Below are 19,024 nucleotides of genomic sequence, written 5' to 3'. Positions count from 1 at the left end.
TTTCCTAAAAAGTCTATCAGACATCTGCATCTTTGTCAGAACACTGCTGTTCACTTAGACCGAGAAAGTGGAACATATCAATCCATTTCTGTGGGTCTTCACACTGGCTTCCTGTCTGTCAAAGAATAGACTTCTTTAACTTGCTATCTGCACATATAACACGCCATGGTTTAAGCTTTAAGGGCAGACATATGATGCTGATTTCCTGTTTTTTCACATGGTAATGACTGCGGTCTAAAGTGAAACAGAAAGTTTGTTCATCTTGATCTGCAGTGATAATTTAAACAATGTAAAAGCAACAAAAATACATATATGTGATGTAGCAACTTCAAACAGCTACCATATATATATATATATATATATATATATATATATATATATATTAAAGGATAAGGTTGGTGATTCCTCTGTGCTGTAGCCCTCTGCTGTTAGAAACGACTCCAAAGACTAATGACAGAAATGCTTTTTTCAGTCATTTTATTAAACATTAAACCATGAACAGAATGATTACTTCTTCATTATGGTTGATTGGACAGGAAGTGATAGCTCCAGAAAATGAAAAGGTTAGCAAGAAAGACAGAACAGCAGTGAAGAATGACTGACTAAGTTAAAGTGTTGTGGCTGGAAACAGTAAAAAACAAAACTTTTTCAGTCAATTCAATGCTTTCTTTTCCCTCATTGCCACAGTGGTGTGGATTTAATTTTATTATTTCAATTACACCATTGAATTCATTTGTTTACATATAAAATTATTTATTATGTATTTAATAGTATTTTTGGAAGGTGTATTTTTGGTTTAAAAAATAAATCAAAATCTTCATATCAGTCAGAATAACTTTTATTAGATAAAGGAAGTGTTGGGTAGGGACGCGCTTCCTGTTCAACTGTACTGCAACAGACATGTCTTATAAGGACAGAAGACACTGAGAGGTGCAATAGATGTATATTAGTATAAGGAAAGAAGACAATCTGAGAGGTGAGAAATGTCTGCAGCAAGGTAAGTTTTGCTTCTTTGTACTAATTTCAATATACACTTTATATCCAAATCAACATGCACTTGATATATTTCAGATATGTTATGATTTTATAAACACCAACACTGTATATTATATTAAACTTTATATTTTAAATTCAACAAAACACATCCACTACAATAAGGTGAAGGTGATTGTCTTCACAGGCTTTGTGGTTATATTTTAATCATTTATTTCATGACCCACCTATTTAGGAATTAAAATTCATTGAATTGAAAATATTATATCAGCCAATTATGACAATCTGGTATGAGGCTCATGCCCTGATGAATCAGATTTCATATTTTACTCCTATTTGGGGCAATACCAGTTTCAAACCAGAGAGACAGGATATAGGCTTCAAACACTGGATGGATCTTGGGTTCAAAAAAGTAGGTGATTTTTTCAGTGAAGGCACCCTAATGTCATTCCAACAACTATTGCAAAAGTATCTCCAAGTACCTACAAATAATTCATATATTTTCAAATCAAAAACTACTACTGTGCAACATTTTCTGACATTGAACAGTATACAATAGATCATCTGCAGGGCAGGAAGCAATTGCCCATGTTTTATAACATGCTCTTAACTTGTTACGCCTTCAGTTAGACATCAAGGCCAAAGAGTGATGGCATGCCTCTTGGCTCAAACTCTAAACACTAGATGCAGACTATTATAATATACATGGTTATTTAGGACATCTACAGAAGAGGATTAGGACCACATGTGAAAAATTCATTTTAGTTCTGAGTTTTAATGCATTTTATGTTTCATATAAAGCACTTTGAATTTCCTTGTTTTTAAAATGTCAGAACTCAAATACATTTTTCACGTGACCCTATACTTCTTCCATACTCTTCCATACCCATCTGTCTGTATGTTTTAAACAAGTAAAATGGTGCCAGTGGTTGAACTAATAACACAAAATTCTTATAAACGTAGCTGTTGGCTGGCTGAGACAAACCAGCCCCTCCAGCAAGAACATGAGATAGAGGGCTTGAGAGAATGCAGGCTCACGTCTTCCTCTGGGTTGGGTTGCCAGGTACCAAAACACATATCAGAATAGAGGAAGGTGACATACATCAGCAAAAAAAAAAAAACTGGAGCAGGAGCTTGCTGTTGTGTTGAAGTACACTCTGAGAGGCCTGGAGAAGCTGGCACCGAGATGTCTGTCATGAAGCCACAGTTAAGACTTTGGTTTTAAAAAACTGTCAGGTAATTTTTGACAATTGCTGAATAATTTTTTTCCAGCAAATACAAAATGAGGGATTCTGCCAGATCTTTCTGTACTGGCACAGAGCAAATGTGGAGGGGTTTGGTTTACTCCGCAATAACAATCCAGTTGACTGTTAGAATTTGTTATGAAATGTCACATATTGGATGTTTTTTTGTGTTACAGAGAGGAACTACAGGAGGTATTGTGCCAATACACCACAGATACCCTTATCGACATCAACACAGTGAAAGAATTCTGTGAGAAAATCTCTAAATGGATGGAAGAGAGGAAGAAAGAGGTGGAGATAATTACAGACATTAAAGACAGAGCCAACAAAATCAACCTGAGCATCAGCCATGTTATTAAGTCAGCCAACAGAGGCAAGGCTTTGTGGAAGTACATGAAGAGTAAGGTGACCCAAATGACTGCAGACAGCAGGCTCGAAGAGCTGGAGCAGGAGCTTGCTGCTGTGTTGAAGGACACTCTGGGAAAACTGGAGAAGCTCAAATGCTTCCTGGATGCAGTGGAGAGGCTGGCGGTCACCTCGCTGCATGTGTTTAGTGAGGAGAACCGGGTGTTACATCTGCCCCAAGAGATCAGTCCTGACACTGTTCAGGTTGTCATCAAAGCTGCTCGGGAGGTCCGTCCTCTCCTCCTCGAGTTTAAAAGAAATGCAGAGGCCTTCTTCCTTCCCAAACTTCAGAATGTGGAAGTGCTCATAGATCAGTTGAATGAATACATCCAGACCACCCAGAAGATCTGTGACAAGTTAGAGAAAAGGTAAACTTTTCCATAAACCTTGTTAATAGAATCCCAAAACCCAATCCTAAAAGTTATTAATGGAGGACTTAAGAACATTTAATGAATAAAACAACATAGTTTCATAAACAGAACTTTTTTCCCCCCAAATAATACTAAGATATTATTTTAAAACTAATTAATAAATGTATGGTATAGTTATATAATTCACAGCTCTTTCAGTGAGGTTCGCCTGAGGATGAATATGGAAGGTGTGGTAGATCTTGATGAGGATTTGTCTGAAGATGACATACCAAGGATTAAACAGCTTCATGAAATCAGGTAAGCATGAATTGATAATAATAGGTTTGGTGGTGCTCAAATATCATATCATTTTGGTTGTATAAAGTAGTTTATATCAGAAATGCAGTTGCTGCTCTTAATAGTAGAGATAGGGTGAGCTTTAATTGGTATTTCAGCTACAAGTTTTATAGAACAGCTGTTCACAAAATTAATGGGCAAACACATCTAATCAGTATTACATCAGTGTACTGTAGTGTAGTGATCAATAGACTTAACAGATAACTACGTAGTTTGGTTCATTTGGTTTTAGTTTGTTTGTTTATTTTGAACATTTTAAAATAACAAAATAAAATGTATAGACAGCAACAAACAAACAATTGAAATAACTGCAAATTTCAGATAAACAACAAAAAGTAATAAACATTCAATGTTTGAAAAGGGTGTAGGATGAAGTAAAAAAAAAAAAAAACTTTTCTACTTTTTATACTCAATAATATCAATTGAATCAATGTAAAAAATATTGAAAATAACAACTCTTTCTCACTGAAGCACATATTAAAACGTCCAATATAATGAAAGCCTGTTAAACACTGAATTCAGTGGCAAATGGGATTACATTCCCATTGATTGATTCATATCTCATTACTTATAAATTGTACAGTTTATATGAATCACGTAAACTTGAAACTTAATGAATGTACTAATGATTAAAAGATCAATAGGTAATATATTTACTGTAGCCTAAAAACTTAACTCATAAAAAACCACGATATCAGAGACAAAGGAGAAATGCTAAGTTGAAATACTGGCTTCTGCAACTATACTACATCCAGTATTCTCTCCTATGAATTGAGAGTGATGTTCGACCCTCAGTGTGCTGCTCAGGACACTTCAACACACAGGGAGGAGGAGCCAGTGATTGACACACTAAAGCCTATGATTAGTAACTAAATTATGTTGGGTATATCCAACTGCTATTATATATCAGACAACAGCATATGTTTCTGGAGATAGTTTAGCTGTGGTGGAAAAGAGACAGGAAGACCTTTAATTAAAAAACGTATTTCCAAGTTAGCCAGTTCATTAAGCCAAGTTTCTGGGTTTGTTCTCCACAGATTTAATTTAACTTGTAGCTATTTTGTGCTAATCTCTACTGAGGTGGTTTATTGCTGTTTTAGCCTCCTATAGTGTATGTTAAATAAACGTGGAAAACTCACCAACTGGTTTTCATTTTTTATTTTAAATATCACGTTATACTTAATAATGTCACCTCTTTTTTCCTTTCTTCATTTCTTGATTCTTCATCAGGAACGACAAGCACTTCCAGATGGTGTTCCTGTTCAACGAGAAATCGTGTCGTCACTTCATCAGTGAGTTCGATGGACGACAGCCCAGGATGCATAATTTTCTAAAAGAACTGGAGGAGAGCGCTGTTTGGCTAGAAAGCATGAATAAGGGTGCAAAGATCTCCAGTGTGGCAGGAAACTCAGTGAGGGCAGTTGGAGGTATTCTTTCTATTGTTGGTTTGGCATTAAGTCCTGTATCAGCTGGAGCGTCTCTCGCCCTGACTGTGACTGGGCTGGGGCTGGGAATTACCAGTGGAGTCAACAGCGCTGTCACCACAGCTACAGAGATTGGAGTCAACTACACATATAAAAAGAAAGCCAGTGAAGCCTTCCAGAGCTTCATGGAAGATGTGCAGATTCTCCAGAAATGTCTGAAGGAGGCATCCAGTCAAACAGTCACCAACATAGAACAAGTAAGTATGACATATGTGGCTGTGGGAGTGGGCAAGGTTATGAATGAAGGTATAGGTGTTAAAAAAGGTATTAATTCACTTAACACTGCTGGTATGAAGATGTTAGAAAGTGAAGAGCTGATTGCAGGTGTTGGCGAAGTGGTGGCCGAGGAAGGTGAAGCATTATGTAATGTGGCCGATGTCCCAGAGATTGGTCAGGCAGCAGTCAAAGGGCCCTTTGTTCTGTCTAATTCAACCATGGCTGGATTTGGCTTACTCAATGTTTTTTCTTTTGGTATAGCCATCTTTAAAATCTGTAAAGACAGCATCAGTCTGGCCAAAGGCAGAAAGCCCAAAGTCTCAAAGTTCATCAGAGCCAGAGCTGCACTTTGGAGCTCAGAGATAGACTCATGGAAGATTATCCGTGACCATTTGTGTGAGGGTCTGCCGACGTCAGAGGCAAAACGAGCTAATCTTGATAAGCCATTTTTCCCAGGGTTAAATCTAGAAACACAGAGATACAATGAAATTCACATCTTATCAAGTCGGTGAAAGACAAATGTAAAAAAATAAATAAAAGGGAAAATACAGCAGAAAATCACTGAACATCCTCATGTCAGTTTATCTTTAGAGAATAAGCCGTGATTCTTATGACTGTTAACCAATTACAATTTTAAACTATTACATAACCAGCAGTAGATTGTATTACTAAGTGCTTACTGTGCTTTAATCATCAGACACTGAAGTCAAATTATATTAACATCTGATTTGTTTTTTGCCTTCTGTTTTAAGTTTAATGTGTGATTTCATAAATTGGATCCATTATTGCAGAGTCTGCAGGAGACGCTGTAATAACAGCTTTGTTTTGGCTATCTATGAAATGTTTTATTTTATAGTTCAGTCACACTGTTTCATGATCTCAACATGTATGTAACTCTCATGTATTCCTAATGAATCCAAATACATGTAAACTCTGAACACAGACTTTAACAATTAATAAACAGATTTCTTCAAGTAACTTCTCATACCAAATGTGTTCTAGTGTGGTTATGATTGCCTTATATCTAAGACAGGATGTTTGGATTAGGAGATTAAGATAAGAGTTGGTGAGCACATTATAGGAGCTGAGTTTACAGCAACCAAGATCAAGCACAGTCAAGGTTCAAGGTCAAGGCTTTACTGTCGTCACACAACGCAGGTCTGCATTATGAGATGCAGCTTACTCATGCTGTAGGAAGACGAATGGAAATAAATATGGGAAATTATAGTCAATACTTGTCACTTAAGAGCTGTACCAGATGAGATTTGAAATGAGGAAGTAGTTGGATTATGAACTCTATATACACATTTAAATACATGTTTAAAGTTATTCATATGGCACCATTATTCCAAAAACTAAACTAAGTGAAATCTATCTGGTAGCATCACTAGTATGTGAGTAGCTGAATGTTTACATTGGTCATTTTTTCTGATTTTGTCCTGGCTTTAAGTATAGATTATTTTTTTAGGATTATTTTTTAAGAATAAGTTCACAATTTTTCAAGTATGTCTTAAAACAACAGTCAGGAGCCCTAATGAACATTGAAACCTGTTTTTCTTGCTTTAATCATTCCTCCTGTTCATACTGACCATTAAAAGATCCCTTCATAATTCACTTCACAATATAAGTGATGGAGGACAAAATCCACAGTCCTCCTGTTCAAAAATGTATTTAAAAGTGTATCTGAAGCTAATATGAAGCTTTAATCATCCAAATGAGTCAAATCAAGTAGATATGTTTCAACATTACAGTCTTTTAAGTACCAAAGTCCTTATACTTCTACCACAGCTCAACAGGGAAACACAAAAAAGGAATTTGATGCTTGATTAACTGTATTTTCTCCACCACGTGAATTGAACTGCATATTGTGTTATACTTCAAGTGTACAGTTGGTGGCAGTGTATACCCAACATTCAGATATAGGTTAAACATGAGGAAGCCAAGAAGAGGAAGCCAACAGCACAAATCAAAGTCCAAAGTCTACCCACTGTAACTGTGAGAACTCTCTTCAGTCGCATATGTGCAAACTTTACTCTAATTTTTCTTTGCGATTAAGAAGTAAATATGGAAAAGATCACCGACTACCTCGTCAGATATAAAAACTACAACTTTGCAATTGGTTACACAACTGCAGAGTACATTGATTCCCTCCAGAACTTTGAAATACGAGACAGTGACACATTCCTTGTAACTTATCCAAAGTCAGGTGAGTATAACATTTTTATTAAGTTTTGACCTGGTTATGATGTCTGATAACTGTACCCGTGTACCCATACAGGCACTATATGGACTCAACAGATCATCATCTCCATCTGTGAGTTAGACGGGGGTCTGAATGAATATCCCAACAACTTGGAGCAGATGCCATGGTTGGAGTACAGAGAGGGTCGTGAGGACTATTCCCTGCGACCATCACCGCGACTCTTCGCCTCTCACCTCACCCCGGCTCTCCTGCCTCCTGGACTGAAGGACAAGAAGGCGAAGGTCAGTAATTTACTGGAATTCCTGCCAGTAAAAGGAATATTTAAAAAAACTAAAACAAAATAATAAACAAAACAAAACAAAAACAGAGTAAGTTACAAATGTTGTATCTCAAGTAACAATTACAACACCAACAACAAGCTTACGTTTAATTTCTAACATGTCTTATCTTTTTTTTTATTACCACAGTTGTTTTTTATTTTTTTATTATCACCCTATATCTTATACTAGGGGTATTCAATTATGTTTTATATTAAGTGAGGTTTAATGTTTTATTCAATTTCAATTATCTTCTTTTACTGCCTAGTTGTAGTACTTAAATGTTTTAGCCATGTAAAGCACTTTATAGTTATTATTATTAACTATGGGCAGGCCTTCAAGTAGCTATATCTTCATTATTCATTAATATGCTGATTATTGAATCAATAAACCAATTATACCTTTGGTCTATATGAAATGTTTTATAATATAATTTTTTTTGTTTGACCAGCAGTCCAAAACCCAGAGTTACTGAATATAATGTACTGAAAAACAAAGAAAAGCAGCAAATCCTCACATTTAAAAAAGCTTGAACTATCAAATGTTCAACATTTTTGACAAAAATGTACATATGTGATTAATTGATTATCAAAGTAGCTGCGGATTGACTTTCTGTCATTTGACCAATTGATGAATCGACTAATTGTTAAGTATGCAAATTTTTTGCCTAAGAAAACAAGTTATAACATGAAAATCCTTACTAGAATTATGAGACTGTTTGTTTTACTTTTTAAGTTAAATTGTGACGCTAAGGCAAATTTGTGACTAAGCATATCATCATTTTGACTTTTTCCTGGCTTCGTTACGTAGCTAAAGTATAGTGAATATTTGGCCTGAGATTGTTATGTGTTATGTTCACTTCTGAGCTGATTGTTTGTGTCTGTGTCAAAGATCATCTATGTGATGCGGAACCCAAAGGACAACATTGTGTCTTATTACCACTTCAGTCATGCCATAGCTGACCTTGAGTCTCCCAAGAACTTCGAAGTTTTCTTTGAACAGTATTTGACGGGAAATGGTGAGATACTGAAGGGGCAGAGTCTTGGTGATGATGGACAAATAGAGGCCAGTCCTGATCAATTTTACATGATAACCAACTGATCAAGAAAAAATTATTTAAAGAGAGGACTTTTATAACATTTTTTTCATTTTTGTGATACCATTTCAGTACGTTAAAACCCAGAGATTTTCTAATTGCACAGCTCGCTTCACTCTTAAAAGTAATTCACTGATAGTTGAGGATAGGAACTGCAAAATAAGTAATTTGGCACCAAATTGCCAAAATATAATTATAGTACAGGAATATTATAGTTTCTTTACATCCCCCAAAGCATTATGGGAATTGTAGTTCCTAAAAAGCTAGCACAAATGTCCTGAAATGACAGAATAATAGGAGGAGCGACAAAATCCATTAGTATTGACTTTTCTACTGTTGCTATATCAATTTGTGTTTCAGACTTTTTAAAAACCTGTTGTTTCTACTGGGATAGATATATTTTTAAAAACACTTATTAAAGAAAGATGTTTAATTATGGGATAAATTATTTCATACAGTTGGAGCGTCGTCCTGGTTCGACCACATCAGGGAGTGGCACTCTAAGAAAGATCAGTATGACATCCTCTTTCTGACCTATGAGGACATGGTTTTGGTAAGATGTTGTTCTTGTTGGGTTGTTCAGTTAATGGTTTGGGGTAGGAACATATTCTAAATCCATTTAATACCTTAAAGAGATGTGTTAACTTGAATAATAGTCCTTTATGTCTCTCTTCTCTATCTGTGCTCTTTTTCTCTTTTAGGATCTGAAGACAGCTGTAACAAAGATTTGCAGTTTCTTGGGGAAAAACCTCAGTGAAGCTGCGATTCAGCAAGTTGTAGAAAAATCTACATTTAAGACTATGAGGAACAACTCAAAAGCCAACTATAAGTTCCTGCCACCAGAGAAGCTCAGTGGAGACTTTATGCGTAAAGGTAACGTACTGTAACATCACTACAGCTCCTGTGCAGAAACTCTCGCAAAGATATCAGGTTCAGTTTTAGTGGTGTTTTTCATTACAGGTAAGATCGGTGACTGGAAGAACACCTTTACAGAAGATCAGAGTCAAAGAGTGGATCGACTCCTTCAGGAGAGACTCTGTGACTTATCTCTAAACTTCATCTGGGAATGAGGAGAGCAGCTACAGAAACCTTCAAAGATAAGGCTGGGGATTTTTTAAATTATTTTCTCATTGTCAACAATTGTGCAGAGCCAAACCAACAATGAATATATCTTCTCATAAGAATTGTGTAGTATGTAGACCTTTGTTGTTGTCCAAAAACTGTGAAAAACATATCATGTTGCATATGTTTTGATTTGGTGCTATATAAATAAAGATTGATTGTACTAAAGCTTTGAGAAGTCAAGAGGTTGGTGATACATGGCACAAGCAGCTATTGATATTGAACTATGGTGCATTTCATTTGTACATGGAAGACAGAAAATTCAACTGGAAAACCCTCTCAAGGTTAATATATGCACAAAATACAGCGAAATGCTTGTTTATGAACTGGTATTGCTATCAATGGCTAACCTGGCTAGAACTTGTTTCCTGACTTTCTTGAACTAAAATGATTTAAACTCGGGTGTAACGTCATTCTCAGCTCCGACTTCGGAGGTAAATGGAACGCAGCACTACTCTCCAGAAACTGTTAATGTGATTGGTGTTTCTAGTATTCAGAGTGGTTTCCAAACAACCCTTGTCTTTGTGATGAAGGAACATGTCACCCAGTGCAGTGGTGTAACTCATTAACATGTTTGTATAGTTTTTGGACAACAATGGAGGTCTAGGGTGCAAGAGAATAAGATGCATCAGGCTTTGGATACACACAATACTTGCGAGATCGATTCATTGCCAGTTTGCCTCTGCACATAAGGAGTATATAGAAAATCACCAGCCTTATCCTTCAAGATGTTCTCATGTTCTTATCCCTAGAAAGCTAAAAGACCCAAATGAATTTACGCTGTTTGTGAACAACTTCAACTTACAACACACACACAGTTGCTACTAATAATAGTAAATAAAGAAAACAAGCAAAAATCAGTCTGGCCAATCTTCTCTTTAATGAATGTCAAAAGGAATTAAATTGTGTTTCTATACGTGTGGTGCTTTGGTCTCTGTAGCCGACTCCACACTTCAGTTCTCTTCATCTAGAAGAAAAAATTGAAACAGAAGAAAACAGATTTTTTAATAGATTAACAAAACAAGATTAATCTGCGAGGAAATAAATTTACCAGGTAATTCTCCACAGTCAATGGATGGAAGGTATATTAAAAGACGAGTAAAAAAATACTTTGTACTAACCACTCGATCTCACCTTCCTCCTCCTCGTCCTCCTCATCCTCTTCTTCCTCCTCCTCTTCATCAGAGCTGAAGGTACCATCAGGCAGGCTGTACACCCTAATCACTTGCTGTTGACGGACACAGAATATTGACAGATCAGTTCCATAATTATTAATATTAACTGTCTTTACCTTTAAAACTTTCACGAGCAGAAAGCGTGACGGCTCACCTTGTTGGGATCCTTGAGGATCAAGTATTTGCCCTCATCCAGCTTGCGGCAGATGTCGATGACACAGCGGAGGATACCCCAGGCGTTCTCCATGCTCAGGTTGATCTGGCTGGCGAACTCATTGGGTTTGAACTGCTGAGTGCCCAGGACGACGTGGCGAGCAGAGTCCTTCACGTGGTAACGCGAAACGTACCTGATCAACACAAAGGGATGCATTTACGGTGAATGAAGTCAATAACAGTCCAACCATCCCTCATTTAACAAGCTAAAGCACAAGCATCATGGCAGCAGGGGTGGTTTTTTGTTATTTTTAAGGTTTAATGTGTAATACCTGGAATTTGAGGATGTTCCAGGATTTCAGGGGACAAAGTTATCCATATAAATCTTTTAATATGCTTAAACAAGTGAAAATGAATCACCAGGTATATTACTTACAGTTCACCACTTTAAATTTCTACCAATAATCTGAATGCTAATTAACTGTTAGCAGTAACAAATCTTAAGTATCTTAAGTGACACAATCTATATTTATAGAGCTGCAACAATTAGTCGATTAATTGCTTCATTGGGAACTATTAAATTAAATCGGCAACTATTTTGATAATTGAATCATCGTTCTGTGATCAAACAGCCCAGATTCAAGTAACTGATGTGTTTATCTACACACACAGGGTCTCAGCCAATGAACAGCACTGATCTCTCCAGCAATGCACTAAAACAATAGGCACTGGTCAGCTTGCGCAGTGGGCTAGTCATCATTGACCCCTGAATACTGTCCGACCCAGGTACTTATTTATTACTTAAGAGGCGGATTCCAGCTTCTCGAGTGTGAATAGTTGCTGGTTTCTTTAGTCCTCTATTAGAGTAAAATGAATATAGGACATCGTCCTGGTCTCTGGGAAACAGTGATGGACATTTTTCACAATTTTCTGACAATTTATGGACCAAAAAACTCATGAGTATTGAGAAAATAATTGACAGATTTATCAATAATGAAAATAATTGTTAGTTGCAGCTCTGTATTTTTATGAAGCTGAATGTCTGAAATGTCTCAGTCTTCTGATTTGCTTCTATATGGGCTGAATTATAGCTTGCTACGGCTAAATACTGGGTAAATAGACTTACCCCCCCCCGCTGATCCATAGCTGCCCCATTCTCTACATCTCCTGTATTCATCCACAAACAAAGAATGATCAAATCTCTTGTGTGTGATCCTCACCCCAGTTTGAGGTACTCTGATCCAGCCAGCATGGCGCAGCAGGTCCAGCGGGCCAGTTTGTAGCTGTTATTCTTCAGCTCGGTGGCCAGGACGGCTCCTCTCTGAGAGTCCAGCTTTTGACGCCAGTCCACTCCGTTACAATGCTGACGAGGAAACAGAAGCTCTTTAACATAACGTAATAATTCAGGAATTGAATGGCTGAATCAAAATTTGAATTCTTAACTTTTATAAAATGACATAACTTTGTAAGAGTAGCAATCTAATGAGAACTGTCTATCAGAGAAGTCAGACATTCACCAACTTTGTTGTCAACACGTCATAAACAGAAAATTGACTTTTTTTTGGCTTGCAGATTAATTGTATGTTAAATATAACAATTTCCCTGCACTAAAAACTTTAAGGCAGCCAGTTTTAAAGATTGAATATTGTTGTCTTGTATTCTTATATAATGAGACGGTTCTCATTACATTAAAGCTACATTAATGGATTTTTTTGTCCACTAGTTTTAAATTGAAACAAGCAGTACACAACACTGATAAATCTTCACCTTTAGATTGAAATTGTTAGAAAACAGTCACTTTCTTTCACATCCAGCAGTTACAGATTATTCATCTGGAGTTGTGTTTCTGTCCAACTGTTGATTGTAAATCCATTATTCACCTTCTTTTAGACTGTTTTTGCTCTCTACAAACTCCTCAGTGAAATATCTGGCTCTTCAGCTGCTAAATGCTCAACTATGTTCACCAGCTAGTCTACAGCTAACTGTTTGGTTCTGAGCACGTAGTGTACAGTAGGACTTTTACAGCTTTTTCTCTGAAAATGACACTATGAGAGCTCTGAGAATGAACCAAAAACAGTAAAGTTGCAGCCAGACAGCTAAACAATGAGATGAAACTCACTATAAAACTCCATAAAGCCAAGAGTAGCTGCAGAGTCACTGATAATTCCTTGTAAGTTCGTCACTATTTCTGATACCTCTCACATTATGCACTGTTGGTTCATACTGACACACTATGAAAAATACTGATTATAGCTGCTTCTTTATGAATCCTGAGAAGATGCACTTCACCCACTGTTGAAACCACTAAACATGCTTCCTCTTACCCTGGAGTCCCACTCGTTGAGGGTCTTGACGTTAATGAAGGACACTTCTCCGTTGGCACCAGTCATCACTCCATCGTGCTCACAGCGGACGATCAGATCGATGTCTTCCCCGAGCTTCCAGTGGCGGTACCTGAAGCACAAACACAAACCATCAGCCTGAGAGGAAGCTGCTGTCACATTTAATGACACTGATGCAGGCTAGTGTTTATTAGTTTATTATTGATTTACAGTACATTACTTTTTCTTAAAAGCCCACAAGATTATTTAGGTCTTGTATGTAATCACAGATGACACTGTTGACCAGGTTCAATTGAAAATGATTAAAGTTGCTGCACATCATTACACAGTGACAAGTGATCTAACCAGCAAGTTTCAGTGCCTACCTGTAGGCTACAGATGCCACCTCACTCTTGTCCATATCCTCCTCCACAAATGGGTTAGAGGTGGGAAACTTGTATCGCTCTCCACCCTAAGAAAAGAATGAGCATTGAATCAATATCCTGACAAGAGAAATCAATTTAGGCAGTCCTTCTTAATTCTAGATACAAAGTTTTCCATTTTTACAAGTTCTACTTTTCTTGTTGTAACTAAAACACTTTATTACAGCGATTGTGATAAAACTCAATCAGCAACAATTAGTCGATTAACAGAAAATTGAATTGGTAACTATTTTAATCATCTAATTAATCATTTCCAAGCAATAATGCCAAACATTTGACAGGTTCAAGGTTGTTAAGTTTGAGAATTTGCTCCTTTTTTGGTCTTGCATTACTGTAAACTTAATTTGGGGGTTTTGGACTATTGGATGAACAAGATAACACATTTAGGGACATCAACTTTTACAACAGGATGTAGTATGGGTCACCATCTGTCACCATTTTCTGATGTTTTATTGCCCAAAAAATGTATGTATTCATCATGAAAATAATTGGCAGAGCAACAGATAATAAAAATAATTGTTACTTGCTGCGCCGTTTAAAACAAGAAAGTTTTCAACTTATATTGAGAAATTTAGAAAACATTCTTCTGCCGTGGTTGCAGAAATATGCTGCTGTGAAACTGTGTGTGTTCTCACCATGCGTAAACACTGCTGGCTGAAGTTATGGTTGATGTATGTGGCCTCCATCGCCAGGTTACGGGGAGAGTTGAAAGAGTTGCCTTCGTCCTGCGGTGGCTCGTTGGCGGTCTCACTCACCGTAAGCAGATCTGAGAGAATAGTCAGTGTTAAAACATGTCGTAAAAGTTGTAATCAGACGTCGTTAAGATCTCACAAAGCCTCACCAAAGTCAGAGTTATCTCTCTTGTCAAAGAACAGCTTGTTGCCGACTCTCTGCACGATGATGTCCCAAGAGTTGACTGAGCGAGTGCAGCACATCAAGGTGGCCAGGATGGCATCAGTGGCAAACACGTTACCCTGAGTCTTCGCCAGCTGAGGGAGCAAAGAGACAACATGGTTTAAAGAAACTGTGATTATTGGGAAGACCTTTTATTTAAAAAAAAAAAAAAAAAAAGGTGTGACTTTATACCTTGCGGATGACGGGATCATCAGTTGTAGTGACAGTGTGGAAAATCCTCTTGATGCTTTTGAGCTGCTTCTCATTGCGGGTGGTGATCCGGTCAAAAGCTTTATCGTAGTGCTCCAGCGCACCACAGCACTCGCTGCAGGAAAACAGGAAACATGAGTTCATCCCTCAAGAAAGAGTGCTAGCCTACGAAGAGCGGGTCTTGTTTTACCGCCTCGTGTGATTCACTTACATGTCCGTGGGGTCAGCCACCTCCATGTATCTCATCTTCATCAGCCTGGGGAAGTCCATCTCCTCCTTCACCTCCCAGTCGCTCCTCACCTCCACAGAAGAGTCTCTGGGCTTCAGCTGGGCCTTGTGGAAAATGGAGGCGCACGGAGAGAAAGATGATAGATAGAGGAGAAAGAGGGGAATCTTTATTAGCAAAAAGCTTCAACACAAGTATTTAATATGCTCAAAAACATACAGAGTATATCTGCGATACAAACATACAAAACAAGTCCTTCAAGCAACTTTTTTTCTCCATATGTTAACATATTAAGACTAGAAATTAGTTATTTTTCAGCTATTTTTGGGACATTCTATGTCTTTTATGATGGTAGCAATATGATAGGAAATGATCACACTCCAGGATTCATGTTTGTCTTGTTTCTCCATGTATACAATCAATTAGTCGATTATTACCTGAGACTTCTGGTCCCACTTCTGACGGACACCAAACTGCTTTTGGAACTTCTTCTGCAGGCGCATACGATCCCTGGAAAGACAAACACTTGAGGTTAAAATAAAGTCTTTATAACCAGCTGTCAAAGCACAATGAGTAAATGTAATCTCACACTGGGATCGTACTTCTCATATGGAAATTAACGGAGGAAATGCTTTATTATAGTCTATTTTAACCACAATGTTTCTTGAGATACATCATCTCTTTTACAAGGACTACAAGTATAACAGGTGTTCACAAAGTTACATGAAACATTAATTTACAATAATGACTTCCAACTAGGGCTGAAACTAACTATTTTTTCAGAGTTATAAAAATGTCCTGTTTTGTCTGACCAACAGTCCAAAACACAAACACATTCAATTTACTGTAATTAACCATAAAATGTTTGTATTTTTGTTTGAAAAATGACAAATCGATTATAGAAAGTTTCCAATTAATTTTCTGTTGTTCGACTAATCTTTAAAACACCTGTAACAAGAGAAGATTTGCATAAAAGAGAAGTTCTAGTACTCAAAAGAGCCTCACCTCTCCTTTTGCTTGGCGCTCTTCGGGAGCGTTTGCATGTTGAACTGGGTCAGGTTCCTGCGGTCCTTGTCCCTGCGCAGATTCCTCTGTTGTAACAAACATATTCTGTTACTGGACAACTGCAAATATGATATGTAACACTGTGTTGAGTACGTCTGTGGCCTGATCTGTTGTTTACCTGAGCAAACCTCATGCGGTTCCTCTGGTAGGCGGTCTTCTGCGTCTTGGCAGTGTCCACCAGCTGGAAGCTCGTCTCGTCCTCCTCGTGGAAGTAGGCGTACTGACTACCGCCTCCGAACTGAGAGGAATACTTATCTGAGGAGGAAATAAAGACACAAGATTGTAAGAATAAACCGTATGATGGATTTAACACTTCTATGAACACTGATAAAAGGATAATATGTGCTTAATTTCCCTTTAAATTCAATAAAAATCAAATAGGAGTTTCCCATTCTAAATTCAATTATTAACAGGAATTGTCAGTCTTTCCCACATCCTGAGAACTTATTTTTATACTAACTTGTGTATCTCTTGTCTTGATAAGTGGCTCCGGTCCAGTCAGCGACCTGAAAGATGGAAGAAACAATGTTAAAAGAGCTGTAGCAAACATATTTTAGACCATTTAAACAGGAAGTAAAGAGAGAAAACAAACCTTTCCCAGACGGTCTCCTTTGCTGAATGGCTGGTAGGGCATGTCTTTAAACTTCTCGGGGACCGCACATGGACCCCATCCGGACGGATTGTCCTGGATGACAGGGGCGTTGAACTTCGCCATGACCTGAAGTCGGATTGAGAGTGACAGATTTCTGTTATCAAACAGTTCAGATTGAAATAACCAATGTATTTATGTACACACACACAGGGTCTCAGCCAATGAACAGCACTGATCTCTCCAGCAATGCACTAAAACAATAGGCACTGATCAGCTTGCGCAGTGGGCTAGTCATCATTGACATCTGAATACTGTCCGACTCAGGTACTTAATTACTCAAGAGTAATTTTTAAAAGGAAAGGTGTCCAGATGATCTGATTCCAGCTTGTTTTTCTGGGGGGTTTTGTCCTCTATGACAGTAAAGTGAATATTTTTTGGGTTGTAGACTCTTGTCGGGACAAAAGAAGATGTCACTCTGACTTTAGGGAAACATCTTCATACTTTTTATGTTATATCTATATTATTTTCTCTCTTTCTGTACTTTATTTTTATTTTTATTAATATTATTGGGTTTTCTAGTTTTTAAATTGTATGTTTTAATGTTTCCCATTTTACTATATTGTATGTTTTTATGTTCTTTGTTTCCAATTCTTCTTAAATGTTTTGTTTTTATGTAAAGCACATTGAGTTGAAATGCGCAATATAAATAAAGCTGCCTTGCCTCTAGAGCAATTTATAAAGGGAATAATCTTTAGTTGCAGTGCTACTTATTAGAGCTACAAAAGACAACATTGATTAATCTATAAAAGGTCAACAAAGACCTTTTCTAAAGCCCACAATGACATCAAGCTTATTCTTTTGGTTAAAATCTAGGTTCATTTAAAACGCACCGTGACGTGGTAATTTGAATCTGTATTGTGAATATTGTTGTTGAATTGCCTACTTGGCTAATTTCTACATTAATAGTAAATTGTTGTATCACGTGATCGTGACGCACCAAACCACATAACAAAAAAAAGTGTGTTGTCATTGTTGTGTGGTAGGATGTACATGCAAAGAATGTATGAAATTAAGTGATGACAATTAATAAAGTATAAAAATAAAGTTTAGTTCTTTTTACTAAAACCTTCAAGATATTCAATTAAAATGATATGAAACAAAGCAAAGCAGCAAATCTTCATATCGGAGAAGCTGGAACCTGATAATGTGCAGCACTTTTGCTTAACTTCATTGCTTATTATTACCTAATAAATACATTATTAAAACAACCCTACGGTGTAAAGATGTCATTTGAGGATGAATACATGATTTTTAAACATTATTTAATGATCTCATAGTGCAGTTAACGTGGCTACAACAGAGAGATTATTATATTTGTCCATTTTTCTGCAGCATCTTTGTGTTTTAGAGGCGTCACCTTCATTAGTTTAGCATCTTATTGACAGATAAGACCAATAAAACCTTTCAAAACTAAATCAGACTTTCAGGCTCAAACTCGGATGTTATATCAGAAAATAAAACCTGTATCTTCTTATTTAAGGATTATATTTAACATGTTTTGACTCAGTTATTTGACGGTGGCTAATGCTAACATGCTAATGCCGTCCAGCCAGCCAGGTGGCCTAGCTAGCCCCGGCTAAAATAAGCTAAGCTAACAGGCTATTTACTAACACACAAAGCTCTGCTACGATTTATTTACCGACTCCACATAAAAAAACACGTCGCCGTTTCTTTATATATGTCATACGTTACTGAAATCTCACCGTGACTGGTGTAACAGCCTGTCGAGCCCTTTTTATTGAAGCCGGCCCAAAGACTGTGATAATCCCAGATGTGTGGCGACGTGAAAGGAAGGAAGCGACAGACCGCCGGAAACTGACGAGTGTCTTCGTCTTCTTCTTCTGTTGAGTTTTAGTGGCGGTTGACAAACACAGCTCACAGGCGCATTTACCGCCACCTATTGGACAGTGTGTGGGACAGCAGATAGGCAGAATGAACCCTCACACCAGTGGCGATTTTAGACCCAGGCACCAAGGTTATTATAGTAAACTAAAACTAAGACTAAAACTGAAACTAGCAGTGATAAAATAATTTAGTTAAATGATTTTTTTTGTTAAAAAGAGAGTTTTGTAAAAAAAAAAAAAAAAAAAAAAAAAAA

General features: G+C 37.2%; 3 protein-coding genes across 4 annotated transcripts; 2 read left to right on the top strand and 1 right to left on the bottom strand.

The window, feature by feature from the left end:
* The first annotated feature begins 983 nt into the window (after positions 1-983).
* Positions 984-5,561, top strand: LOC133999275 (uncharacterized). Its single transcript, XM_062438463.1, has 4 exons — positions 984-997; positions 2,414-3,010; positions 3,203-3,310; positions 4,580-5,561. Exons 1-4 carry the CDS (start codon positions 984-986, stop codon positions 5,559-5,561), a joined length of 1,701 nt encoding a protein of 566 aa, XP_062294447.1.
* A 1,475-nt stretch (positions 5,562-7,036) lies between these two features.
* On the top strand, positions 7,037-10,647 carry sult3st1 (sulfotransferase family 3, cytosolic sulfotransferase 1). Its single transcript, XM_062438612.1, has 6 exons — positions 7,037-7,255; positions 7,328-7,533; positions 8,461-8,587; positions 9,124-9,218; positions 9,367-9,538; positions 9,626-10,647. The coding sequence occupies exons 1-6, from the start codon at positions 7,114-7,116 to the stop codon at positions 9,733-9,735; spliced, it is 852 nt and encodes a 283-aa protein (XP_062294596.1). The 5' UTR covers positions 7,037-7,113; the 3' UTR covers positions 9,736-10,647.
* eif3d (eukaryotic translation initiation factor 3, subunit D) lies at positions 10,645-18,740 on the bottom strand. Of its 2 annotated transcripts, none has more exons than XM_062438609.1 (16): positions 18,630-18,740; positions 16,867-16,992; positions 16,735-16,780; positions 16,393-16,529; positions 16,215-16,300; positions 15,647-15,719; positions 15,195-15,310; positions 14,966-15,098; positions 14,721-14,868; positions 14,515-14,645; positions 13,823-13,908; positions 13,440-13,569; positions 12,336-12,478; positions 11,117-11,309; positions 10,909-11,015; positions 10,645-10,754 (listed from the first exon to the last, which is right to left on the bottom strand). In XM_062438609.1, coding segments are annotated over exons 2-16 (1,653 nt in total). In that variant the 5' UTR covers positions 16,990-16,992; positions 18,630-18,740; the 3' UTR covers positions 10,645-10,753. The 2 variants fall into 2 exon arrangements, with proteins under 2 accessions (XP_062294593.1, XP_062294595.1); XM_062438611.1 differs by having other exon boundaries at positions 10,922-11,015.
* Positions 18,741-19,024: the final 284 nt, after the last annotated feature.

Source organism: Scomber scombrus, chromosome 18 (assembly GCF_963691925.1).
Source record: "Scomber scombrus chromosome 18, fScoSco1.1, whole genome shotgun sequence".
NCBI classification, from domain to species: domain Eukaryota; kingdom Metazoa; phylum Chordata; class Actinopteri; order Scombriformes; family Scombridae; genus Scomber; species Scomber scombrus.
This window is presented reverse-complemented; position numbering and strand designations above follow the sequence as displayed.

Coding starts and splice junctions, on each gene's coding strand:
- LOC133999275 (XM_062438463.1), top strand. Junction 3,011..3,202: donor TGTGACAAGTTAGAGAAAAG/GTAAACTTTTCC, acceptor TATAATTCACAG/CTCTTTCAGTGAGGTTCGCC. Junction 3,311..4,579: donor AAACAGCTTCATGAAATCAG/GTAAGCATGAAT, acceptor ATTCTTCATCAG/GAACGACAAGCACTTCCAGA.
- sult3st1 (XM_062438612.1), top strand. CDS start 7,114: ATGGAAAAGATCACCGACTACCTCGTCAGATATAAAAACTACAACTTT. Junction 7,256..7,327: donor TGTAACTTATCCAAAGTCAG/GTGAGTATAACA, acceptor GTACCCATACAG/GCACTATATGGACTCAACAG. Junction 7,534..8,460: donor TGAAGGACAAGAAGGCGAAG/GTCAGTAATTTA, acceptor TCTGTGTCAAAG/ATCATCTATGTGATGCGGAA.
- eif3d (XM_062438609.1), bottom strand. CDS start 16,989: ATGGCGAAGTTCAACGCCCCTGTCATCCAGGACAATCCGTCCGGATGG. Junction 15,099..15,194: donor GTGGCTGACCCCACGGACAT/GTAAGTGAATCA, acceptor GTTTTCCTGCAG/CGAGTGCTGTGGTGCGCTGG. Junction 13,909..14,514: donor GCCAGCAGTGTTTACGCATG/GTGAGAACACAC, acceptor TTCTTTTCTTAG/GGTGGAGAGCGATACAAGTT.